This window comes from Microcaecilia unicolor, unplaced genomic scaffold, assembly GCF_901765095.1.
Source record: "Microcaecilia unicolor unplaced genomic scaffold, aMicUni1.1, whole genome shotgun sequence".
NCBI lineage: Eukaryota > Metazoa > Chordata > Amphibia > Gymnophiona > Siphonopidae > Microcaecilia > Microcaecilia unicolor.
The window spans coordinates 49,528-76,926 of record NW_021963310.1 but is presented as its reverse complement, the minus strand read 5'-3'; the positions used below and the strand labels follow the sequence as shown (position 1 = coordinate 76,926).

Here is a 27,399-nt window from a genome sequence, read left to right as displayed (position 1 = left end):
AGTATTTTTGTTTAAGATCCTTAAATGGTGGCTGCCATAGGCTGTTTTATACCCAGATATTCAATGCCAGGTTGGCATACCTGGATACTAGCACTGAATATCTGGGGATATACAAGCGCCGGCATTTATTCAGGTCCCGGTAAGATTCAGCCGCCTGGCACCTGGATAACTAACCGAATAGAGTTAGGATACTAAAAAGTCTGTCCTAACTTTATCCAGTTAGCTACCTGATTAGTGGACTGAAAATAGTATAGTGGCTTTCCCAAGTCTACATGGCGAACAATAGTATATTGATTTATCCTCCAGGAACCTCTTAACCCCTTTTTAAATCTGGCTGTAATAACTGCCTTGGACACATCTTCCAGCAATAAATTCCTTAGCTTAATTGTGTGTTGAGTGTAGAAATACTTTCTTCAAATAGTTTTAGTTTAAAGCAATTTTTATTGAACAAAAATGAAACGAGAGTCACTCCAACAGCAAACAACAAATTTGTTCAACAGTTGTACCAAATCAGTCCTAACCCCAGTCCCCCACCTCTCCACCCATACTGTCCGAAACAACATTTATATAGAGCAAAGAAAGATATGACATCAAGCAAGCAACAAAAGATATAAATGCTTTACAAATACAAGCCAGGCCCCAAATCCCTCCCTATCCCACCAAACCACAGTGACAACATGTGCTAGGCACAGGGCAGGTATATTTTTACACCAAAAAAGAACAGGAGCAAAATCAACGCCCCCCCAAGAAGGACCCAAGGAGTGAACTCTGATCTCCCAGGGTTCTCAAACCCCCCAACCCCCACCCTACAAAAAAACAAAAACAAACCAACTACACACACACCCATACATCCAGTGATGTGTGTGGTGAAGGACTCCCAACACAATGAGACCAGGTGGGTCAAAACCAATTAAGAATCAAACTACGGGCATGAGGAAACAGTGATTGTAGATATACCTCCTACACTGCTAAAAAGGCCTTCTTCCTCTTCAGCAAAAACTTAGCTTGGCATAGCTCTAGCAGCATAAGGACATGAAAATGTTTATGCCATGCCCAACAGGAGGGAACTACATGACTGATCCAGACCCCTAAGATAACCTTCTTACGAGTACTCCTGCCTTCTGGAGTAAGGAATGATGATATCTATTAGCAACACAGAAAGCCTCATATTTATCCAACAAGATCCTTACTGGGGAAAATGGCAAACACTGACCCACTAGACCTTCCAGATACCTCCAAACTGCCTGCCAAAAATGTTTTACCTTCGAGCAGCTCCAGAAGCATGCATAAAATTATTAACATCTCCATGACATTTCTGACATATGGGAGTCTCTATCCTACCTGATCTAAAAACTTGGTCTTGCGTAAAATATACACAGTGAAGCACATGAAATTGGCACTTTTGTAACTCAGCACTAACTGAAATTTCAGGGATACGCCCAATCAGTTTTGGGAAATCCAGTGCCTCCAAAGGGATGCCCAAGTCCACGCCCCAGTGAGAACTCAACCCATCATGAGGTTGAGCAGGGAAAAGAGACCAGAGTTCATGATGAACACACAAAATGAAAAGTTCCCCTCTAGAAACTTGTCAAAAAAATTCTGTAAGCGATCACCCAGCGAAAACTCCACTCCAGCAGGATCCAGAGACTGTATATAGTGACGCAACTGACAAAGCCCCCCCAAAAAATCAGATCAGCTCCCCCCCCCCCCCCCCATTCATCACATGTTGTAAAAGTGTCACTACCTACTGAGCACAGCGGGCAAAACCAGTGCATGTCATCCCTGGAGAAAAATGGAGGTTGCCCTGGATGGGTAGCTGATCCGATGATCCAGGATTACCTCCCAATAACCATACAAAAGTACACCACATATTCTGAAGTGGGTAGGGCAAGACACTGAGCTGCAGGGAATGTGGAATAGATGATAGCGGACTATGAAGTAATAAGTTAAAATGCCAGGAGTAATAAAAGGCTCGTTCATAATCCAAACTAGTAAACGTTTGCTGATTTAAAAACCAATCACCTAGTTGTCTCATAAGGCGCACCTGATTATATTTGGGGAGATCAGGGAGACTCATTCCACCATACATGATGTTTAAAAGCCAATTTCGGTTTCCTGCTCCCCAACAGAACTTGGTCAAAAGCTTTTGGAGGGTAAATATATTCTTTTTCAAGAGCCAAAGGGCAAAATTTGAAATGTATAAAGCCATTTTGGGAATAATATCATATTAAAAAGCTGAATTCTACCATGCAAAGTTAAAGGAAAAGTCCACCACTGAAGTAGGCACTCACTAGTATAGGAAAGAGGCCCGGAGATATTTTTTAGCAGAAAGGTCTTAAACAGGAGCTGTATGCCCAAATAATGAAATGAAGACTCATCCTATTGTAAAGGAAAGGGACTTTCCTGAGCAGTCTTCACACCTCCATAGTAGGTTAAGCTAAGGACTTATTAAGGTTCTGTGGAGGATATGGGGAAGGTATGGATATGAGGGGTGGGAATTTGAGTTCTAGGCTGCTTTGCTCTTATTGGAAGCCATGTACCAAAGAGTCACGGTATATTTTGAAGATGTTCTATTTATTGTATTTTTATCATTAATAATGGAGGAGTGGCCTAGTGGTTAGGGTGGTGGACTCTGGTCCTGAGGAACTGAGTTCAATTTCCACTTCAGGAACAGGCAGCTCCTTGTGACTCTGGGCAAGTCACTTAACCCTCTATTGCCCCAGGTACAAATAAGTACCTGTATATAATATGTAAGCCACATTGAGCCTGCCATGAGTGGGAAAGTGTGGGGTAGAAATGTAACAAAAAAAAAAACATCATAAAAAATAAATAAATCACTTTATGTATGTAAGTTTTAGAATAGTTGCTGTGTACATGAGCATTGAAGGGCAGGCCTGAAAATTGTGTATGTATTTTCTATTTTTCAACAGCCAGTACATGTATATTTCAAAGCTTTTGTCTGTTGGCACTTACACCAGCTCTTCTTTAGAGGAGGGTGAAAATGTGCTTACCTCTCTGGTGTTTAAAACCATCCAACAAAGTGAAAAATTTAAATTTGATAGCTTGGCTCCTTAATTGACTCCATATGGACATCTAGTTTTATGAAATCTGACACTTGTGTAAGTTGTAAAGTATGCTACCCAGTGGCATAGCTACGGGGGGGCCATGGTTTGGCTGGCAAGGGTCCCCAACCCTCGCCAGCTGAAGCGTTTTTTCCAGCACTGGTCTCCGGCGCCGCCACATTTCCTGCCCTGCTCTCTCTTTCCCTCACATCCAGCATGCGCATTTTAGTGAAACTCATTAAAACGAGCATGCTGGACATGACATAAGGGGAAGAGATAGCAGGGCAGGAAATGCGGCGGTGCCAGAGACCAGTGCTGGAAAACGCGTTTCAGCTGGCGGGGGTTGGGGACCCCCCGCCAACCAAGGCATGTGTGGCGGTGCTTCAGCTGGCAGGGGTTGGGGATCCCGACCAGCCAAGGTATGTGCAGCGACGGTGGGTGGGAGGCAGCAAGGCGGTGGTGGGGAGTGGTAGGGAGAGGCACCAAAATGTGCTCCCCTCACCTTGGGTTCTGGCCCCCTCCCATCTCAAAGTCTGGCTACGCCCCTGCTACCTACACATTTAGGTCTTGGCATTTATACATGCAGGGTACTTAAATGTCAATGCCTGTACTATAGAATTGCCCCTATAGTGGGGCTAGAAAATGTATCAAAGGAAACAGGTGAAATAAATGAGTGGCTAAGAATAGTTTCTGGACTTTTGCTCTGTAAACAAGAATAGCTCCCCTTTGATGAAAGTTTTAACAGTTTAGGGTTTGTTAACTTGGAGAAGAGGCGACTATGAAGTGATATTATAAAAGTCTGTAAAACCATGAGTGTGGTGGAATGGGTACATAGGGAGTAGCTGTTTATTCTTTTTAACAGTAGTAAGAGAAGCGGGCCCTCCATGAAATTAATAGGTAGCACAGTTAAAACAAATCCAAACAATATTTTCATTCAACTTACAATTAAGCAGTACATTTTTAGCTGTAAGATGTGGTCAAGGCAGCTAATATAGCTGGGTTAACAAGGAACATAAGAGCATAAGAGTAGCCATACTGGGTCAGACCAGTGGTCCATCTAGCCCAATATCCTGTTTTCCAAACAGTGACCAAGCCAGGCCACAAGGATTTAGACATGTTTCTGGAGAAAAAGTCTAGAAACCATTATTAGCCATATTCTCATTTTACTTGTCCCCTCTGATATGTCTGGTCAAAACTACATGTGTTGTCTAAGTCTCTGCACTCTCCTCACTCCTGGAAATATCTCCACACAGTGCAGGGAAATAGATGCATATTGCAAAATAATGCACAGATTTTTACTCCTTATGGGAGGTAGAAAATAATCAAAGCCCCCATTTCCTTTGGTAAAACATTCTTTTGCTCACAGAAATTTCTTTATTATTGTCCTATTGTATTTATATTTATAGTATTATGTTACTATTAAAAAGCTTTTCAGCAGCTCCTCATAGTTCCACTGGCAATAGGCCAATAGGCAGAAATCTTAAATGAACTCGCATGCTTTGTATTTGAACTGACCATACTATAGGGATGGGCAAACCTTTGTGAGTAGGGACCACATTGAGGGCTCAGTCCATGTTGGGCAAGTACAAGAGAAGGGTAATGAGGTTCTGCAAGTGGTGGTGGTGTGGGGGGGGGGAGGGGAGAAGGGGGAAGCAAGGTCCCCATACTGGGTTTGGAGTCAGAAATGACACATCACATCACACACTCCATCCTATTATCATGGTATTTGTAACACTCTGCAAACATGACTGTTCCCAAGGGACGGTCAAGAATGACAAACATTTTCAAAAATGATAGCTTAATAGTAAGATTTGTATTTAACCTGGGGGGAAGGAGTGGGCATTATTTGCTGTGCATGAATTAGGGTCATCAACTGGCTCCAGCTTTGCCCAATGGGGTTGATTTATTCATGGGTTTATCACTTCATGGAAGGACTTGAATGTTGCTTTTCTTAGGGAATGAATTAGCAAATGTAAACCAGAAGCCTTTGCAATCAATGAGGTAGATCCAGGAGAGAATCAACAGTATTAGACAAATCTGGAGCCAGCTAGTAACCCTACCAGCAGTATTATATGACATTTGGACTGTTTAGCTTTCATTTCAGTTAAACCCATCTTGTCTTGCCTATGTACTAATGTTTCTGTGTATCTTTTGATGACTGAAACAGGTTGAACAGCTTGAGATGCAACTGGAACACATGAACCAGGAATGCCAGATACTGAGACAAAAGCAAACACGACTGAAAGAGGAGCTTGAGGAGTGCCAGGACCAGGTACCACGGCAGGATCAGTAAGAACACGCTCATGATATTCCATGAGCGGTTAAAAGAACAAGCAATATTATTAATTATCTGATTGCACCTCAGTCATATGCGAACATGGACAGACCCTCACTGAATACAGAATAAGAGACCACTCATTAGGTGCACCTAGACAAAAACTGAGCTCTTCTTTGTTCTGTTGTCTACTTTATTCGGTTAGCAGTTTGAATTCAGTGCTAGCTGGTGTCTGAGTACCTTTGATGAGTATCTAGTTTCCGTTCACCATGGCAGCTGGTGTTTTGCCTAAACCAGTGATTCCCAAACCTGGTCCTGGAGGCACCCCAGCCAGTCAGGTTTTCAGGATATCCACAATGAATATTCATGAGAGAGTTGCATGTACTGCCTCCACAGCATGGAAATCTCTCTCATGAATATATATTGTGGATATCCTGAAAACCTGACTGGCTGGGGTGCCTCCAGGACCAGGTTTGGAAACCACTGGCCTAAACATTGACTGCTGCAGATATATATTGGGCGGTATCTATTTTTGGTTATCTGGCTAACAGATAGTGTCTCTAAATATCTCAGTCAGCAGCACATATGTGGAAAGCAGATGATATCTGGATACATATTTCTGAATATTGACCTGAGTTTTTTTTTTCATTTAATAGATTTGCATGTATCACCTCTATTGTACACAAAAATATTTCAAGCATATTCATTGCCTCCCACAAAAGTAACTACAACTACTGTTATCTTATTCAAATTTATTAGAAAAATTATCATTGAAAAATCTTCCACAGCTTTAACCTGCTTACATCAACCCCTTGCTGCTTACATCAAAACACATTCATATTCATTCAACCCAAATCATTCACACTCATCCACTATTAAAATAACCTCACACTCATTCTTCTGAAGGACGAAAGAAAATACCCATACCAGCTGCATACTACTTAAACAATATTTTTCTTGCAGCTTCATTACTGTCATTTTGTATTTTTCATACATTAACAATTGTGACATTACAGCAATATATATCAAAATATCATCATTAGTATGACGTATATGTCCATCATATAATGCACTTTCAAGATAACCAACTTAGTCAATACTTACAGCATGTACGTCCATCAATGTATCCAAACGTCTTTAGGGCCTTCAGTGATCATGTGAGAAACTTGTGTCCACCGACTTGAATCATTTGCTGTGCTCTTACAGCCAGGGAGCACTCTTCTCAGTTTCCATGCTAAGTAATTCAACCATTGAAGCTAGTGTCATTGTGGATATCCTGAAAATCAGATAGGGTAGAGGCACCTGTGGGGACCACTATAACTTAAAGTATTTTGACGATTTGTAAATTTTTGCCTTCTCCTTATTGTATAAATGGGGCCACCAATATGATGCATTCAAAACACGTTCTCGGTTGCGGTTCATCTGTTATGACCTATTGCTTTTCTTTGCTTTCCCCCCCAACCCCCCGTCCGTGAAATGCAGTTATTAGAAGCCAACAGCAGACTGACTCTCGCCCAGTCTCAGCACATGCGGGAGCTGCAGCATATGAAGGAGCAGCTGACTGGCGCTGTGTCTAAAAGTCAGTTGGCCCAGCTGCAGTCTAAACTGTCAGAAGAACAGCAGAAAGTCCAACAGTTGCAGGAGAGTCTCCAGGCTCTTGCAGACCAAGCCAAGGCGCAGCTAGCCTGCCAGCAGGTGAGAAAGGATTCTGTTATTTATTTGTGTCCTTGGTGAGGGGGGAAAGGGGGAGAAAACCATGTCCTTACTCTCTCTCTCTTTTTTTTTTTTATTTAAATTAGGTTTTATTAAACACATTCAAAATGAACAACAACCAATCCTACAAGATGAACTCGTACATAACACCAAACAACAAAATACAAAGTCAGAGGAAGAATCCCCAAGCACAACAGAAACCTCATACATTTTTAGTATGGCAAAAAAACAAACAAAAAAACAACAACAACAACTCTATAACTGATACCCCACAAAACTATGACAGAAATATTAAACATATTTTCTCCTTTTATTTTGTTCCTGATGAAGAAATACACTGGCCGATATTTAAAGGCACTTATCCAAATACCTGGTACTGCTAACTGGATATGTGCCGGACAGTGGAATATTTAGTGGCACTGACCAGATAGTGCCATTGAATATTCCCTCTAATCACCTCAGTACTAATCCGGACAGTGTCCGGTCAGTCTATGAGCAGAGCTTAGAAGGAGCTGGAGGTTATCCAGTCAACGATGATAGCTATCCAGTTAGAGGTCTAAATATCTGGTTAGCAATTTGAGAATCACCACTAATTGGACAATACCGTTGGTCAGCACTGATTCCCACATATTCAACGTTGGTCCATATCCAGATACCAGTGATGAATATCTGGTGTTTTTCTTAACTGCAGCGGCCAGCATTTGAACTTTCAAATACTTTTATTAACCAAACCATACAAAAATACCAGTTACAGCAAACATTTGAATATTTTACATCCACCTACCATGACAATTTCTCAACCCCTAATTACCTATATTAAGCATTCCCTTACTATTCCCCCCACCACCACCTCACAAGCTTAATATCAGCCCCATGGGTTTTAATTTTCTGTCAACTCCTATTTAGTCATTCCTGATCTTAGTAATGTAGAGTGATGCTGTGCTCCAGTCACCCTGCAGGCATGTGGTACTGCAAAAATCCATTCCCCCCATAACCCGCTGGGTTCAAGGGCCTTGCAATTTGTGGCCTCTCTCATTGTCATTTGAATCTCCTCAGTAAAGATAGGGGGCATTAAATAGTTCTAATTGTTCTCCACTAATCTGTAGGAGGATCCCCATGTCCAAGGATGTTTTTACCTGCATTTACAGCTCCCTTCTTTTTGGAATAGGCGCTTAAGTAGTCAGCCCACATGAGAAAACTCACTATCCCTTATTGCTTCAACATATTTATGTCCCTCTCAGTTTTAAGGGCTGCCGCTTTCCAAGCTTGTTTCCATTTTGGATTAACTTCTAGTATAGTAGTTCTCTGATAGTGTAACATGTTGCGTGCTGGCTATGAAACCAATATAGCCCTGTTTTATCTCTGCAGAGGATTGCTTTCCAGAAGCTACCTGTCCTTACTTGTTTTTCCAATTTAAGAAATATTTTATCCAACTCTTGTCCTTCTGGTCGTAAATAAAATTATCTCCCCATGATGACCACTTTCACAGTCCTCCAAAACAGTGCTACAGTGTCTAAGTATGCTGTGTTATTTCCTAGAAACTTTGCCCATTTGCTGTCACCTTTGAGGAGGTGCTTGAAATTTCAGCAGGACAGCAAAGATTCAGTATTTCTCCTACGCTGGGTTAGCACAGATTTTAGTGTTCAGGAAGTAGGAAGATAATGGGATTTCTGAATCTGAGGTAACCCAGCTCTTTGGACCCCAGAAAGAACTGTATGCATATCTACAAGTAATATACTAAAAAGCCAATTTTATATTGGTCGTCTGGGAGGGAAAAGGGACTTCCAAGTCAGAATGTGCATAGTTTCCTGGGTATTTTAAAAATGGCTGGCTGCATATAGAGCCGTTTATAGAATACATCTAAAGAGATGAGGAAGTACTTATAGCGGGAACAACCAACAACTCCTCCCCTACTGTCATTCAACAACCAGGAACATTTCCCTCAGCACTTTCCCACAAACATTCCCCTTGGGGCTGGGCCTGTATTATTGCCATTACTGACCAGTTCCCTCCCCCAGTGATTCTAGGGAAGGCTCCCATCAGTACTAGTAATTCTCATTATAATGGGGGATTACTCTAGCGCATAATCATGTTCCAGGAGTTTTCCCCTCAAATAGCCATGGTAATATTTCAAAGGAATCAAAAGTTGAGCGTGTAAACCATATATAGTGTTAAAGTGGTCCCAGATTATAGATGTTAATTGTGGCAAAGTGGAGGAGTACCCTAGTCGCCTGAGAACCTGGGGAACTAGGTTCAATTCCTGCTGCAGCTCCTTGTGATTCTAGGCAAGTCACTTAACCCTCCATTGCCCCAGGTACAAAATAATAAGTACCTGTATATAATATGTAAACCGCTTTGATTGTAATCGCAAAAAGACGGTATATCAAGTCTCATCTCCAACCCCCTTATGTGATACTGCAATTGGATCTATGCAAATTGATCATTTATGACTAGCCCATATTCTGTGCTTAAGTCTTCGAATGACTTAAGTCATCCATCCTCTGTAAGCACATGGTATAGATACTTAATCCCCTGACCCGCCCACCGCAGAAACAAAAGGGAAGTTCTAACAGCGGGAAATGCCGCATTCCCCATGATGAACAGCAAGGGAGAGACATCATTGGATAGGCCATGAAATCTGAAAGATCCAAATATGGGGGCAAAATTCAGGGGCACATACACTTTACCCACTGGGGACTGCAGCCAATAACCAAAATAATTAACCATTTTAATAGTGGGTCTATTTGTTGGGGGGAGCAAAGATGGCAGTACATTTATCTATTTCATGGCAAAAGTCAGTTGCTGAGTGGATAAGAGAAACAGGAGAACAACAAAAATGTTCCACAGAAGGGGCTGGAAAGGGGGGCGTGTCAAGATGGCGCCATGAGCGGAGGTGTAGCAAGTGAGCTCTAGCTTCGTTTTCGCCGAATACAAACGTCAATTTTAAATATGCCTCATACAAAGCGCAAAGCGACAATTCGGGGGGTTCCCCTACCTACCGAGACGTCCACTCCGGCGAAACGTGGCTTAGAACACTTCTTCCCCGCAATTTCTCGCACAAGCGGGTTGGATTCCTTAGCGTGTGATCCCGGTGAAGCGGTTTCCACGCTGGAAGTTGAAACATCTCTTTCTCCTCCGCCGAGCTCCAAGATCCCTCCTAACCCAGCAACTGCAGCGAGTCGGGTGGGGTTTCCAGTGGAACCCGGAAGGGGTGAATCTGGTGAGCCCCGTAGGGAACCTGAATTTGCAGCGATAACATCAGTTGCGGATGAAACGGAGGTGAATCTGGGTAAGATCTGGATGAAATTGCTTGAAATGGAGAAAACCTTACGGCAGTCATCTGAAGGGGTAAAAACTTTGAACTTGAACATGCAGGAAGTAAAGAGCTCTATAGCTACGGTTAAACAAGATGTTTCTTTGGAAATAGAGGCCTTGCAGAGAGAGACTAAACAGATGAATTTTTTTTTTTTTAATTTTTAAGAAGTCTTTATTAATAAGTAATACAAAACATCTGAAACATAATACATCATGCAAATCGTGTTACATGTCACTTATGTAAGCCAAAAGTCTCTTAGGATGTGTCGTATATGCAAGACAAAGCAGAGTGATGGTATCTTTGTATGCCAAAAGAACAGTTCTTACTACATTGAAATGTCAAGTAAATTAATCAGATTTACAATTCCAAAACTTCACTTTTTCAGAGTTTTAATTTATATATACTGGTCCCCGCTTCATACACTCTCTGATCACCCATAGCCCCGTCCCACCCTCCCTCCCCCACCCACCCGCCCTTCCGAGCACCACCTTAATAGAAGACTTCAATCACATTATACATGAAGGAGAAAAGAGTCCCAGATCTGGTGCCATCTACATATTTGATTACGCCTTTCCGCTAGAAGTTTTTCCATTTCACAGACATGCCTCAATTTTTGGACCCATCTGGTAATGGGCGGGGTCATGGGCTGTTTCCAATGGGCAGCAATTATAACTCTTGCAGCGGTTATAGCATGTCCCACAAATATGCGCTGAGTGCTAGAAAGACCCGCAGCTCCCCCAGAGAATAAGAAGAGGGTTGGGCTCCAAGGTATTGGGCTGCCCATCCACCTCTGTAGTCTGCTGTGGATCGATCTCCAGTAAGCCCTGACCTTCTTACAAGTCCACCACATGTGCCCAGCTGTGCCCCGCACCCCACAACCCCTCCAGCACAACCCCGTCAGTGTAGGGTATATGCGCTGGAGACGCTCAGGCGTCATGTACCATCGATACAGCACCTTCACCGCATTTTCCTTGAAGGGCACATGAGACGACACTCCCACCACAGCCCGCTCCATCCTCTCCCATGTTGCCTCCTCCAAGTCCATGCCCAGCTCCCTCTGCCAACTCTTCCTATGAAGTGTGTAATTCGGGGATTGCCTGTTAATAATGTGATAAAGGCGAGAAACCAGCCCGGTAGTCTTAGGTGGACCCTCACAAATAATCTCTAGTGCTGTTTGCTCCCTGGCCATAACCTCCCGAACTGCCCTTGTCTTAAGAAAAGAGGCCAATTGAAGGTAGGCGTACCGGTCTGACCCCACTATCGGGAATTTCTCAAGGGCTGCAGGATAAGACAACAGGTTCTCACCCTCGAATAATTGACCCCACATTTGTAAACCCCCAGTGTACCATCTTGTGAACACTCCTTTTGTCGTTCCGGGGTAAAACAGTGGATTGTAAGCTATGGGGGACAGACGAGACAGTGTTGTACGTCGGTGTAAGAACATGCTATCCCAATTTGAAAGGGTGACATATACTGAAGGGCAGAGTCCTGTCTCCAGAGACCTGAACGAGCCCGGGATCCACATAAGAGCCCCTAACGACCTTTCACCCAAAGTGTATTGTTCAAGCTGCACCCACTGCCTATCAGGGTAATCCTGAAACCATTCCACTGCTGCGCGTGCCTGAACTGCTCTATAATACCAAGCCAGGTTGGGTACTCCTAGCCCTCCTCTCGCCCTATCCTGGTACAGGACCGTGTGTGCCAAGCGCGGACGCTTACCCGCCCAGATAAAGCGCATAATACGGTCCTGTAGCATTGATAAAAATTTACGTGGCATTTTGATTGGGAGAGCCTGAAACAGATAGAGCAGGCGCGGCAGGACATTCATCTTTACTGCTGCTATTCGGCCAAACCATGAGAGTGCGAGATCCCCCCATCTACCCAAGTCCTCAATTAGAGCCTCTGCCAAACCTTTATAATTAACCGAAAAAAGATCCGAGAGGTCTGCCGTCAGATTAACCCCCAGGTAGCGAATGCTCCTGCCAGCCCATCTGAAGGCATAGGAAGTCCTAAGCGACTCCATGAGCTCCGTCGGAAGGGTGACATTCAAAACTTCAGATTTGGACATATTAACTTTAAATCCCGACACATTCGAGTATTCCTCTATCTCCCGCAGAAGCCCAGGGAAAGTGGTCAGGGGGTGAGTAACAAATAACAAGACGTCGTCTGCGAAAAGGGCTAATTTATGTGTTCTCCCCCCCATGGAAAGTCCTGATATGTTTGGATTAGCTCTAAGCCGGGTTGCAAATGGCTCCATTACCATTGCAAATAATAGGGGGGACAAAGGGCAGCCCTGTCTAGTGCCTCTATGTAAAGGTATCATCCCTGAGTTACCCCCGTTTACACGAATACAGGCTTTAGGAGAACTATAGAATGCTTGGATCCATCCACGAAATTGCGGTCCTATCCCAAAGTTCTCCATCACCTTGTACATGAATGGCCAATGCACCCGATCAAAGGCCTTTTCAGCGTCCAAGCTAAGGAGGCATAGAGGCCTCTTCATTCTTCTAGCCAGGTACATTAAATCGACCACTCGCCTAGTGTTATCAGTAGCTTTTCTATAGGAGACAAATCCCACCTGATCGGGATGGATAATAGCTGGGAGCATGGGTGCCAGTCGGTTAGCCAGTACTTTAGCTAGAATTTTGACATCAGCGTTTAAGACGGATATAGGACGGAAGGACCCGCATTCCTTGTGGTCTTTATTCGGCTTGGGCAGTACCGCAATCCACGCTTCCAACATGGAGGTAGGCAGAGACTCCCCCCTCCCGATTAAGTTAAATAAGTCAGCCAACAGTGGGGCTAGCTCGGTGGTAAATTTCTTATAGAATTCATTAGGGAAACCGTCTAACCCTGGTGATTTACACGAGGGTAGGTGTTGAATGGCTTTTTGTACTTCAACCGGGGTGACCGGCGCATCTAGGGCATCCCTTTGCTGACTGGTTATGGAAGCCAGATCACTCTCAGCCAGGTAGTCCAAGATAGTATCTTCGGGTGGGTTCGTCTCCTGTGCATATAGTTCCTGGTAAAATTCACTAAAGCGCCTCCGTATGGCCTCAGAAGTATTCAGCAAATCGCCTTTCGAGTCCCTAATGTGAGTGACCGTTCGGTCTACTCTTTGCCTGCGCATCTTTATAGCCAGGAGGCGACCTGCCTTATTAGTAAATTCGTATGATCGGACTTTATTTCTGGATTGTAGCCAACTTAGCTGTTCGGAGTAAATAGAGTCCAGCTGGAGTCTCTGTCCACGCAGCTCCTCCAAAACCTCAGAGGAACCACTTTGTTTATGCTGTGCCTCCAGGATCCTAATCCTTTCTAGGCACTGCGCCAGCTGGGCCCTACGAACCCTCGCTCGCCTACTAGCTATCTGTACAAAGTAGCCTCTTGAGACTGCCTTCATGGCATCCCACACTACACTGAGGGGAGGGCCTGATTCCATGTTGAGCTCCAAGTACTCTCTCAAGACCTTCCTACAGCCTTCCACCACCTCCCCCTCCAATAATAGATCTGTGTTAAGTGTCCATCTTTGGTCTTTGACCTCTGCTCTAATGGTCGGCAGGGTGACCCAAACTGGAGCATGGTCTGAGATTGTTATGCTGCCGATTTCTGCTTTCGGGCCCCTCTCTGCTAATGTGACGTCAAGGAAGAGATAGTCGATCCGGGAGTACGACTTATGTACGGGAGAGAAAAATGTATAGTCCCTAGTTGTCATATGACTTAGTCTCCAAATGTCCAGGGTCCCCAGTGTGTGGACCATGGAGCCCAGCGCCAATGAGTCCTTAGATATCAGGTGCTGAGGTCTCCCGGATCTGTCCAACACAGAATCCATAACTTCGTTAAAGTCACCCCCCATAATCAAAGAACCCCGGGTAAATGTAGTTAGTATGTTTTTCATTTTGGTGTAAAAGGTCCCCTGATGCTCATTTGGGGCGTATAGCGATGCGAGCGTGAGGTCTACATGATCCAAAACAATTTGCAAGAGCAAAAAACGCCCTCCCGGGTCTCGCCTAACTCTCATTATTTGGGCTGATATTGATTTATGGAACAAAACTGCCACCCCACGTTTTCTAGAGTCATCGGCAGAGGAAGCAAAGAAGGCGCTTGGGTATTCTGGGTGGGTTAGCAGTCGCTCATGGGCCCTGCGGAGATGAGTCTCCTGCAATAATACAATGTGTGGTTTTATCAGCTGCAGCTCTTTGAAAAATTTCTTCCTTTTCTGAGGCATGTTCAGCCCCTTAACATTGTATGATAAAATTTTTAAATCTGTACTCATTCCTGGGATGTTACATCAGCTATGATTCCCACTAAGTGGGATCCATCCACTTCATGTCTTTGTGCTATCCAGTACCAGTGGTGCCCACAACCCTTCCCAGTCCTCCCTCCCCCCTTTGATAACCCCCCCCCCTCCCTTACCCACCTCATCCCCCCCTTTCTGACACCAACTAGAGGGCTGAAGTCCCAATAGTGGGAAATGAGGAAGTAACACACCAGCATCCAGGCGACCCAGCCCCCCTGCCCCCCCCCCCCCCCCCCGAATTGCCCTATGTCATCACCAGGGTCAAGAACCCAACTTAGGCATCCGTAATCACACATCCACATGTTTAGTCCCTACCCGCCATCCATCACCTTAAACTTTCCCTCTTCATAGTCTCTTATAACTGTACAACATCATACTCAGTGTTTCCCACAACCTTAATTACCATTTCCTCTATTAATTAGTGACTTAAAGTTCACTTATGCAAGAGATGGCAATAATAAACAAAGAACAAAACATATCAAAACTTGAAACAGAGCGTAACGTTTGTTACTCTCTACATCATTACCAACCAGGAGATCAGTATCAGCCAGTGTCCCTCTGGCCAAATCTTTGGCTAAGTCCTTTGGTAGAGTGATTCTACCAGGTTGCCGCTTCAGTTCAGGTTTCTTCCACAGCCACTTTTCTTTTTGGGATATTCCTTTTAGGTGTGGCAGGGATCCTTTGCCACTTTTGGAGCTTTGTTTTCGTGGCTGGCGCTAATGCGCCTGGAGGTTTGCTCGTCTGCACCAGGCCCGCCCCATGCAGGGATTTCCACGCTTCTGCCATCGATGTAACTTTCAATTTAACACCCTGTAGCGCATAGATCAGGGAGAAAGGAAAGCCCCATCTGTATGATATCTGCTCTTTGGTTAGAATGTCCAGAACTGGTTTCATGAGACATCTTTGCTGCAGGGTGAACTGTGATAAATCTTGAAACACAGATATTTTGGCCCCGTCATATTCCAGGTTGGGCTTTTTCCTGGCGCAGTTGAGCAATTGTTCCTTTATTTCATATCGGTGGAACCGGGTGATAATATCCCGTGCTCTGTTTTCCTGCCGCTGACCCAGGGATCTATGCGCTCTATCGATCTCAATCTTTGCCCCTGCAGCCTCGGCCCCCAGCAAGCTGGCACACATTGTCTTTACAATCTGTATGACATCCTCGGTCTCTCCACCCTCAGGGACTCCGCGGAATCTGAGGTTGTTTCTCCTTCCCCTGTTTTCAAGATCATCAAGCTTGTAAGTTAGATCTAAATGCTTTTGATCTAAGGCTTGGAGATGGGTCTCGTATGAAAGCATGCTCAGAGTGCTCTTCCAGCTTAGTTTCTACCTCTTCTACTCTGTTCCCCAGCTCGCGGAGATCAGCGTCTCCATTTTATCCAGAATCTCATCCCTCGATTTATTTATATCTGTTTGTATTCCCGACAGTATCTGGCGAAGTTCGCCTGAGATTCCTTTTTTAATATGCGGTTTCCGCGATTCCGCCAACGACAGCGCTGAGTCAGAGTCAGAGGGGGAGACCGGCGCCATTACCTTGTGGCGCTTCGCGGTTTTGGTCGATCCGCCGCCAGCTGACTTCTCCTGCTCTTTAGCTCGCGCCGAAGACGCTTTACTCATCCTGCTTTCGATGGGGAGCAGCGGGGAACACTACAGGCGGTTCCCAAGAGGCTGGTGATTGCTTTTTATAGCTTCTGTAATTATCGAGGAACGGGAGCTAGAACGCTAGGCAGCCATCAGCATCGGTGACGTCACTTCCTCCCCAAACAGATGAATTTAAGGTGGCTGTAATAAAAGAAAATTCAGAAATAAGAAGGAAAATTGAACAAATGGAAAACTTTAATAGGAGACTGAACCTTCGGGTGCTTAATTTTCCCAGACTATTAGGTGTTTCTCCACAGGACATGTTTACTAGATTTTTGAAAGAAAATTTGAACTTTCCTCAAGAAGTTATTCCCCCATTGAACAAAATTTATTATGTTCCAACTACTATGAAAAAAATAGAGGGAGAAAAATCCATTGATTTGCAAAATGTTACAGCCATATTGGAACAATCACTTGAAGATGTGTCAGAAAGGGGGACGCTGATAGTTTCTTTTGTTTTCCAACAAGACTTGAACTCAATAATGAGACTTTATTTTAGATCAGCTAACCATATGTTTGGGGGCCAAAAAATTTGGCTATACCCTGATGTGACCAAGACTACTCAAGAAAAGAGGAAAAAGTTTCTTTCTATGAGGTCTAAAATTTTGGAATTAGGAGGTTCTTTCCTTCTTGCATATCCGTGTAAATGTGTCATAAGGTTAAATCAGATAAAATATGTTTACTATACACCTGATCAGCTTAAGACCTTCCTAGAAGCTAGACAACACTAGAGACATAAATATGAGAAAACGACGCCATAGTTTCTTTATTTTTGTTTGCATTAAAATAATCTTCACTTAATTCCTGCCCCCCTTTTTTCTCCTTAACAATTGAGGTCTAATGAAGCCAATGTCTAAATTATGTTATGAAAAGATAATTCTTCTGTAATAACTTTATTGTTATACCTGGCTGTATTTCACTTGAACAGTTTATGTCTGTATTAAGTTTATAAAACTAATAAAAAATTATAAATTAAAAAAATGTTCCACAGAAAACAGAAACAACAACAAGCGGAGATGGCCAGGGAGAAAATGATGTCACTGGAACCACACAGGTTATTAATCTTATCAACAATAAAATTAATAACCTGAGTGTGGCTCCAGTGACATCATTATCCTCCTGGCCACCTCCACTTTTACTGAATGGATTTTATTTTTGTTACATTTGTACCCCGCACTTTCCCACTCATGGCAGGCTCAATGCGGCTTACATATTGTATACAGGTACTTATTTGTACCTGGGGCAATGGAGGGTTAAGTGACTTGCCCAGAGTCACAAGGAGCTGCCTGTGCCTGAAGTGGGAATTGAACTAGAGAGCTGCACGGCTTCCGTCCCCGCGGGAATCCCGCGGAACCCGCGGGATTCCCGCAGGGATGGAGGCAGTTCCTGCGGGGTTCCCGCGGGGATGGAAGCTGTTCTGCGGGGTTCCCGCGGGGACGGAGTCAGTTCCTGCGGGGTTCCCGCGGGGATGGAACCAGTTCTGTGGGCTTCCCGTGGAATTGTAAGCTCCACCTGCACCAGCCTCTCATCTACCGAATACTAATTTCTTTGAGTACTGTCTCCTCCTCCTCCTCCTCCTCCTCCTCCTCCTCCTCCTCTTTGCTTTAACAGCATAAATGTGGAAAGTCTTCCATTAAGGAGGTGGTAGAGTCACAAATGATGACGGAATTCAAAAAGGCATGGGATGAACACAGAGGATCTCTAATTAGAAAATGGAAGTTATATAAAACCTAACCTTAAATGGCTGCATGTGTTTGGATGTGTCAAGTGATGCTTAGATGGGGACTCTGGCTGTGATGAACTAGAGCTGATACCTGGCAGACTTGTATGGTCTGTGTCTCATACATGGCAATCTGGTGTAGGATGGGCTGGAAAGGGCTTAGACAGCAACTTCAGTGGCTGGAACATGAGGACAGTGCTGGACAGACTTTTATGGTCTGTGTCCCACAAATGAGAACATGAATAGGCTGGAGTGGGCTTCGATGGCAACTCCAGCAGTTGGAACATAAGGATGGGGCCAGATAGACTTCTGTGGTCTTTGTTCCAGAAACACGAAAGAAAGACCATAATCAAGTATATAATATCACACTCGTTGATTTAATGATGAATTGATCATGAGTGTGACTATTGGGCAGAGTGGATGGACCGTTCAGGTCTATTTGCTGTCACTTACTATGTTACTATTAATCCTCTTTGCTCCCAGGCTGGTGCACAGACCTCAGCTCTGACACAGGCACGAGAATCAGATGTCACCTGACCTACTGGCGCGTGCATGTGGCGACCTCTCAGCACACACTGCCAGTGAATCAGAGACAAATTTTACATGTGCGCACCAGAGTGTTCCAAGTTCCAACTTCCGTTCCTTTCTTGCCTACAGTGCTGTGGCTCAAATCCAGAGAGAGACTGAGGGAGCTGACTGGAACTTTCTTTTATGTACTATTAAATTCTTACGGGGATGGGTGGGGATGGTTTAAATTCTTGCGGGGACGGGTGGGGACGGGTTGGGATAGTTTAAATTTTTGCGGGGATGGGTGGGGATGGGTATGATTCCAGTGGGGATGGGTGGGGACGGGTAAGATTCCAGCGGGGACGGGCGGGGATGGGTAAGATTTCTGTCCCCGTGCAACTCTCTAAATTGAACTCAGTTCCTCAGGACCAAAGTCCACCACCCTAGCCACTAGGCCACTCCTCCACTAGGCCTGCTGAATGTTCACCGGACCTAAAGGAAACTGATATTCTATGGTGCAGCCACCACTTACATGTACATTCATTGTGACTGTTTATATGGATAGTGCTGCTAAATATACAGGGTCAGCACTTACCTTTATATGGTGATAGACCAGGAAGAAGATCAGGTTCTCTCTATTGGGTATTCGAGGTGGCTTTAAACACTAGAGTGGTAAGCACAACTGCCCTGTCAGTCACTTGTACAAATCCCAGGTCCAAATGGTCAGCTAGCTGATACTTAAACTTGCCTTGGAGCAAGTGAGAATGCAGATGTCTTGTATTTTGTAAGTATACATGTCTCGCCATTGGAAAGTTGGAAATATATGCATTGTTTTTGTTCCTGCCTAAAACATGTCTGCAACATGCCCCCTTCAAAACTCTGTTCTACGGATATAACCAGTGCATTTTGTCTAGCAAAAAAGGTGCCGGTACTCAAATGCCAGGCCACCCTTCAGGGGTGGAGTGATCATTGAGGGACTCACCCCACAATAGCCAGGACCCCTACAACCAGTTATAGAATCTATGACAAGGCAGAATTTGTATGTAGAACCTGAGCTCTTTCATTAAAATATGAGAACCATGGGTCAAGTTTAGCAGACAGTGGAAAAGGTGCCGGTACTCAGTACCCCTATGTACCCCCTCAAAAAAAGCCCTGGATATAACAATGTAAGAGATGGCTTTTCTAAACGCCATTACTTGTGGAGGGTAATCTTATGAAGACACTAGTGGAACCCAGCCCATTTCCTCAACAATGAAACAGGCCCTAGAAAGGCTCTCTTGTAAGCAATTTTTTTGTCTCTCCCCTGCCCTCCCCTCCATGTCCAGTGATTCTTCCCTTCCCTCCCCTCCATGTCCAGTGATTCTCCTCTTCCCTGCCTAGGGTTACCATATTTTGTCCCCCAAAAAGGAGGACACACGCCCCACCCCACCACATACCCACCCCACCCCTTTCATACCACATCACACCCCCTTTCACACCCTCACTCCACCCCCTGTCACATTTTCCCCTCCCCCCTGTCACACACCCCGTCACCCCCCTCCCCTTACCTTACTACTGGCCTGATGGTTTAGTGACCTCTTCGGGGCAGGAAAGAGCCCCCTCTTTCCTGCCTGGAGCGCTGCCCTGCATGCATCCTTCCTGTTGCTGATCTCGGCGCCGATTCAAAATGGCCGCCGAGAGTTGAAGTCTCGTGAGGTCACTTCAACTCTCGGTGGCCATTTTGAATCAGCGCTGAGATCACCAACAGGAAAGATGCATGCAGGGCAGCACTCCGGGCAGGAAAGAGGGGGCTCTTTCCTGCCCCGAAGGCGGAAGAGGTCACTAGACCACCAGGGCAGTAGTAACTAAGGGGAGGGGAGGCTAGCAATCTGCCCGTTTGTCCGGATTTCTGGACAAATGGGCAGGCTGGCGGGCTGTCCTACGGTTGCCCGGACATGTCCTCAAAAAGAGGACATGTCCGGGTAAATCCGGACATATGGTAACCCTATCCCTGCCCTCCCGTCCGTGTCCCGCGATTCTCTTCTCTCCTGTCCTCTCCTCCCATCCCATCCATGTCCATCGATTCTACTCTGCTCTGCCCTGCCCTCCCCTCGATGTGCCGCAATTCTCTCTTCCTTTGTACCTAATCGTTTTCTGGCTGGCCTGGCTGGCTTCCCTTCTGTTGGTAACATCCTGACGTCAGCTCGCCTCCAGCGTTCCCTTCCCTCTCACTATTCCGCCCTCTGACATCATTACATTTTGACATGAGGGCGGGGCAGTGAGGGGGAATGGAACGCTGGAGGCTGGCTGACGTCATGAGATGTTACGAACCCAGGCAGCCAGACAGTGATGGAACGTTGGAGGTGCAAATTATTATATAGGATTTGCAAGCATGTTTGGCACTATACCGATGTATATTGCCTCATAAAATTACTGTGTGTATACTTGTATGTGTCTTTAGTCTAGGCATGTTCTGGGGCGGAGTTTGGAGAGAGCATGGATGGTGTTGCAATTTACACACTTACTTTATAACATACACATATTCATTTACACCTGCTCAAGCAAATGTTCATTTGATTTCTGCGGGATTTGTTCTAATATTTTGAGAATTCATATAGTCATGTGCCTATCCTGCCAATATTCAAAACCATTTAACTGGCCAGGAACGGCACCTGGCCAGCTAAATGGTACTTATTCCGCTATCTGCTGATATTCAGCGGGAGATAGTCAGCTGTCTCCCGCTGAATATTCCCAGTTAGCGCCTAACGGATAGCTGGTTATATCGCGCAATATAACCGGCTATCTACCGATTTTCAGCACATTTTGGCTAAGTTTGGTGGCCAAATCTGGCCATTTCAATAGCAGGTCTATCTTTGGCCACTGTGAACTTAGCTGTCCAGAGCTGAACATCGATTTGGCCATCTATGTTCTCAGCAGCCAAAAATAAACCAGATTTTCAGTTTTATATTTATATTTAAAGGCACAGAAAACAGATACCAATGTGTACTTCACATTCAGGTTTGCCCAGTTCATGTGCACAGGAGCTACACTTAACACGAAACTCTTCTGCACATGCACCAAGTACACCCCCCTCCTTTGCTTTCGCTGTAACAGCACGCATATGATTTGCATACCATTTCCTTTGAGCATTGGCGAGATAATTTTGTGCGCTGTTCTGGCAGTATAGTTTCTGAGCTGTTGGCTTACCGCGGGAGTTCTGAGCATTGGGGCCTGAGTTCTTTTGAGGTAATCTAGGTAAAAACATTTGACCAGCATACACCCCTTTATCTTACCTTCGTACTTTGGGGTACCTCAGGTTACTTGTTTGTGTGACAGTCTTGCTGTGTTAGACTTCTCATTTTGTTGTACACTAGTGTGTCATGTCCGATTGCAGGAAGAGCATGAGAAGCTTCTCAGGAGGATGGAGGAAAGAATGTTAGAGGTAGAAATGAATCTGAAGAATGTGCGCGTGATGCTTCAAGAGAAAGTGAATCAGCTGAAGGAGCAGGTAAGTGCCTGTGACTCCTGCTTCTTGTAAGTAGGTATAGTCTTGATGCACTTGGAAGTCTATGAAGCACAGCATGTAGGGTGAAGGAAACCATGCCTATGAAAATGAGACTAGGGGTGTGCAGCCCAAAATTTTTCATTTCTTTAGTTTCCTGTGCCATTCACAGCAAATGTCAGGAACAGTGTGTACTATCAGGAAACAGTGTGCATTCTGTACCAAGAGTGTGCACTGTAACAAGGAGGTTGATATTCAAAAGTGAAATGGTTCCTGTCTGGTTAAATCACATGTACTGGGCTAACAGCTCATTTTAAGTGGACTTAACCAGTTAGTACTGCTCAAAATGTCTGGTTAGTGCCTAATGCAAAACTAGCTGTTTTGGGAGTATTCCAGGGGCGGAGTCAGCACTTGGCCAGTTAAGTGCTGATGACATCACCCACTTGTGTGCCTGATTCAGTCTGCTTGTTTTATTTATTTATTTATAGCATTTATATCCCACATTTTCCCCACCCGCGGCAGGCCCAATGTGGCTTACAACAGTAAAGGGCTGAAAAGGCTTACATTTACAATCAAGTACATGGAAGTAGGAGTGATCAGTAAGTAATTACAGAGAAGGGGAAGGGGTAAGAAAGTGGAGGATGTCATTAAGATAGGTACAGTTCAACAGTTAGGGATGCAACGGCGGGACTTTAGCATAAGCTATTCCAAATAAGGTGGTCTTGAGTGCTTTTCTGAAGGTCAGATGATCGGGAGTAGTTTTTACAGATTTAGGTAATCCATTCCACAAATGAGCACCAACATAGGGGAAGGTGGATGCGTAAGTGGCTTTATACTTGAGGCCAGAACATGTAGGGTAATGGAGAGTTAAGTACAAACGAGATGATCTCTCAGAGTTCCTAGGTGGTAAGTTGATAAGGTTATCCATATAAGCTGGAGCTTCTCCGTAGAGGATTTTATGCACCAGGGTAACTGATCACCTGAAGAAACTCATACCAAACTAGCCTGCTGTGGGCACATTCTACATGCTACCCAAGATCCACAAACCGAGAAACCCTGGCAGACCAATCATATCAGGTATTGGCACACTCACGGAAGAAATATCTGGATTCATAGAGGGAATTCTGAAACCTCTCATACACAAAACTAACAGCTTCATACAAGACACCACAGACTTTCTAAATAAATTGAAAAATATCAAGCAACTACCACCTAACACCCTTCTGGTCACGATGGATGTAGAATCACTATACAGCAACATTCCACATGCGGATGGCATAGCTGCATGTGGAAGACTCCTAAAAAAATCCACACTGGACCATCAATACTCACCAGAAACTATTACAAAATTAATCAAATTCATTTTAACTCACAACTACTTCCGCTTTAACAATATCATCTATCTGCAAATAATGGGCACTGCGATGGGCACCAGGACAGCACCCCAATATGCCAACCTTTTTATGGCTGAGCTGGAAGAGACATTTCCGAATACACACCAGACCAAACCTCTAAAATACTACCGGTACATCGATGACATTTTTATGATTTGGACGGAGGGTGAAGAAACTCTGAAACAATTTTTTTCTGCCTTCAATACATACCATCCTACAATCAGATTCAAAATTGACTACTCCCCAGAAAAAGTCAATTTTTTGGACACCACGGTCTCAATCAGTGATGGCTGTATACAAACATCTATATACAAGAAACCCACAGACAGATGCAGCTACCTCCACAACTCCAGCTTCCATCTTTCACATACAAAAAGATCCATCATTTACAGCCAAGCCACAAGATACCACTGTATCTGCTCTGACCCAGGGGACAGAGACAGACACCTTAAAAGCCTGACTGCATCCTTCAAACAGAAAGGCTACAACCCCAAAATAATCTCCAAGAATATTGCCTCCTCCCTCAAAACACCCAGGGAAAATCTGCTACAGTACAAGGAGAAAAAATCCACAGACAGAATCCCCCTTGTAGTGACATACAATCCAGAGCTGAAAAAACTGAGGAAAATCATAAGAGATCTACAACCTATACTCCAGGAGGATGAATTACTGAAAGAGATATTCCCATCCCCACCAGTACTGGCCTTCCGACAGCCACCCAACTTAAAACACAAGCTAATCAGAAGTAAACTTCCATCACAGACTGAAAAGGAACAGAAGGGCACACATCCCTGTAATTTATCCAGTTGCAAACTATGCCAAAATATTTCACAGGACCCCACAGTTATCCACAAAGGAAAGATATTCAACATAAAGGGATCTTTCACTTGCTTAACTTCCAATGTGGTATATATCATTCAGTGTAAAAAATGTAACGAAGGATGCTATATTGGAGAAACAGGCCAGATGCTTAAGACAAGATTCAATTTACATAGACATCACATGAACAATACAGCCAGTAGGGCCCCCACCCCGGTGGGACAGCACTTCACAGAACCAGGACACTGTACCAGTGATTTCACAGTAAGAATACTGAAAGGTAACTTTAAAACCATACAAGAACGTAAGACCTTTGAAGTCAGAATGATTCGAATATTTTAACACCCAACAGAAAGGACTTAACAAGAATCTGGGGTTCCTAGCCCATTATAAACCATAAAGCTGTATGTCTCTGTTGATCACCCCACCCCTCACCTATCCACACCCATCCTGTTAGAATATCAATGATATGCTTTGATGTCCCCATGCATACCTCCTACCCACCCCCATCCTCCCACCCTGTCAGACTGTCAATGCTTGAATGTTTTCACTTATATACACTGTCAGCTATCACATTTGCTTATTTCCGATCTGACGAAGAAGGGCAACCTTCGAAAGCTAATCAAGAAATGTATTAAGTTATGTCCAATAAAAAAGGTATCATCTTATTTTCTTTTCCATGTTTTATTTTGTTTGATTTCTATTGATGCACCAGGGTACAAACTTTAAAAGTGATCCGGTCTTTAACTGGTAGCCAATGTAGTTTCTCACGCAGACAGAAAGTATTGGGTTTCCATTTAATTTTTTTGTTTCCAAATTTCTAATTTGTGGTCAACTATTCTGTGTTTTGTGAAAGTCCAGTTGTGTTTCATGTGAGTGACTTAAGTGAAGCATTTCATTAGTAAGTATGGATCTGCAGAAATTTTATGTGTTATATTATAGTGCTACCTAGTTATGCATAGGTTTCTTGTTGTGCAGTCTTGGAAATAAGTGCTGCTATGGTATGACAGGGTTGTTACGGGTACTAATTGTGAAATTATACAAAACCTGAAAAAGTCCCCAACGTGTTTGATAGTGGAGAGATATGTTGCTGTTAATGAGATTATTTTGTATGATGAGTTCTATAGGGAAATATCCTAGTTCAGCTCTGCACCTATTGATAGGGAGAGGGAGAGTTTTTGTTTACGCAAAATACATGTTTACTTTTGACTCTGAATTGTTATACTGCATCATTCATCAGGTGTGTCCAGACAGAAAAAATTGAGAACCACTGTTTTATAGAGATGCATTTTGCTTATTTCTGTTGCCTGTCTTTTATTTTGAGTGTAAGTTTTGTTAACTCAACACCCAATATACAAACATGATTAAATTCCCTTGCTATTGAATTCTCTCTTGATTGTCTTCATCATTCATGCGGATAGCTAGGCATGGTCGAGAGGTCTTTTAGAATGAGGTGAATAATAAGCTAAGTAGCTATAATAATGCTTTTTTTCTTTTTAGTTGGAGAAGAATGCAAAATCAGACCTGTTGCTGAAAGACTTATATGTGGAAAATGCACAGCTAATGAAAGCTCTGCAGGTTACAGAGCAGAAGCAGAAAAATGCTGAGAGAAAAAACTTTATTTTGGAGGAGAAGATTGCAGCCCTTAATAAATTGATCCAAAAAATAGCTCCAGCATCTCTCACAGCATAATGCTACAGGATGGCGAAACATTTGGATGCAGATACCATCTATCCACTGAAGAAGAGCAGCACTTTATCAACAGCTAAGACCCATCATTAACAACCATGCATATGCTTTTATGCTATGGTTTGGACCTGTCCAGTGATAATTGAACTGCTGGCTTAGACCTGGTCATTGGAGACATTATCGCTGGTTCTATGCTTTTCAATGCCTTCTTTGTAAATTTGCTTGGGGATGGGGTAGGAGAAAATGGCAATGAACTTTAAAAAGATTTGGCTCTGTGGCTCTAGTCATACCGCTGGAGATTCAAGTTTCTGCCTCTGGCATAGCGGCACCAGCAGAAATTGGGTGTGTTATGGGTCTGATGTGCCCGTGCTATAGAAAAGAGAGAGGGAAGACAATTGTGGTGAACCTTGCTGGTCAAGAGGCAGCAGTGAAGGCTAGTCTTTGGGTTGGGGCACAGTTCCCTCCTGGCTTTAAAGAGACCAGTGAAGGGCTTACACATCCTGTATGAGGTGGGGGATTAATAAAGAAGAAAATATAGAATGTGATATATAAAAGAGAGCTTATTTTTGCTTTGTTGGGTTTTTGAGACTGCACGACTTCAGTGTGTGGAAAAAACAGATCAGCCTGCAAAAGCACATTGTACCACAGTATTGTGTTCTCTCTCAGGACCGTACAGTATTTATTTGTAAGGGCAGGATAGTTTATTCTAATCAAGAAGCAATTCTCTTCTTTTTGGCTGTTTTTTTTTGTAAAATATGTATACAAATGTACAGTTTTTATACAATGTTATCTAGAACGTATATATTTATACAGTGTGGCAATGAAATAAAAGACATTCCAGTGATATGAATATATTGTTGTAAGATACAGTGAACCTCTATATTTACAACTTGGATTTAAGCCATACTGATTAGGAATACTTTAGTATGTGACAAAATGTTTTGTTTTATTGAAAAAGTAAAACATTTTTATCTGTTATACACACAAGAAAAAGAACAAAAATGACGATTATAGCACAAAATAATGTGAAGACACTTTTCATCATCCAGCCATATAACAGAATCAATACCAACCACATATGATACAATCAGGCTTATTTTCAAAAGAGAAGAACACCCATCTTTTGACACAAATTGGAAGATGGGCGTCCTTCTCACAGGGTTGCCCAAATCGGTATAATCGAAAGCCGATTTTGGGCATCCCCAACTGCTTTCTGTCACGGGGAAGACCAAGGTTCACGGGGGCATATCACAGGCTTAGTGAAGGCGGGACTTGGGCGTGCCTAACACATGGACGTCCTCGACCCATAATGGAAAAAAAAGGGCATCCGTGATGAGCACTTGGACGACTTTACCTGGTGATGTTTTTTTTTACGACCAAGGCACAAAAAGGTACCCGAACTGACCAGATGACCACTGGAGAGAATCAGGGATGACCTCCCCTTACTCCCCCAGTGGTCACTAACCCCCTCCCACCCTAAAAAAA

General features: G+C 43.9%; 1 protein-coding gene across 1 annotated transcript in view; it reads left to right on the top strand.

Annotated features, from left to right (window-relative positions):
* Positions 1–25,922, top strand: part of LOC115459176 (ninein-like protein) — a 29,037-nt gene extending 3,115 nt beyond the window's left edge. Inside the window, exons 3-6 of the mRNA XM_030189040.1 lie at positions 5,230–5,334; positions 6,820–7,032; positions 21,905–22,018; positions 25,726–25,922. Coding sequence (XP_030044900.1) covers positions 5,230–5,334; positions 6,820–7,032; positions 21,905–22,018; positions 25,726–25,917 — 624 coding nt within the window. The 3' untranslated portion in view covers positions 25,918–25,922. The remainder of the gene's footprint in view (positions 1–5,229; positions 5,335–6,819; positions 7,033–21,904; positions 22,019–25,725) is intronic.
* The last annotated feature ends 1,477 nt before the right edge of the window (positions 25,923–27,399 follow it).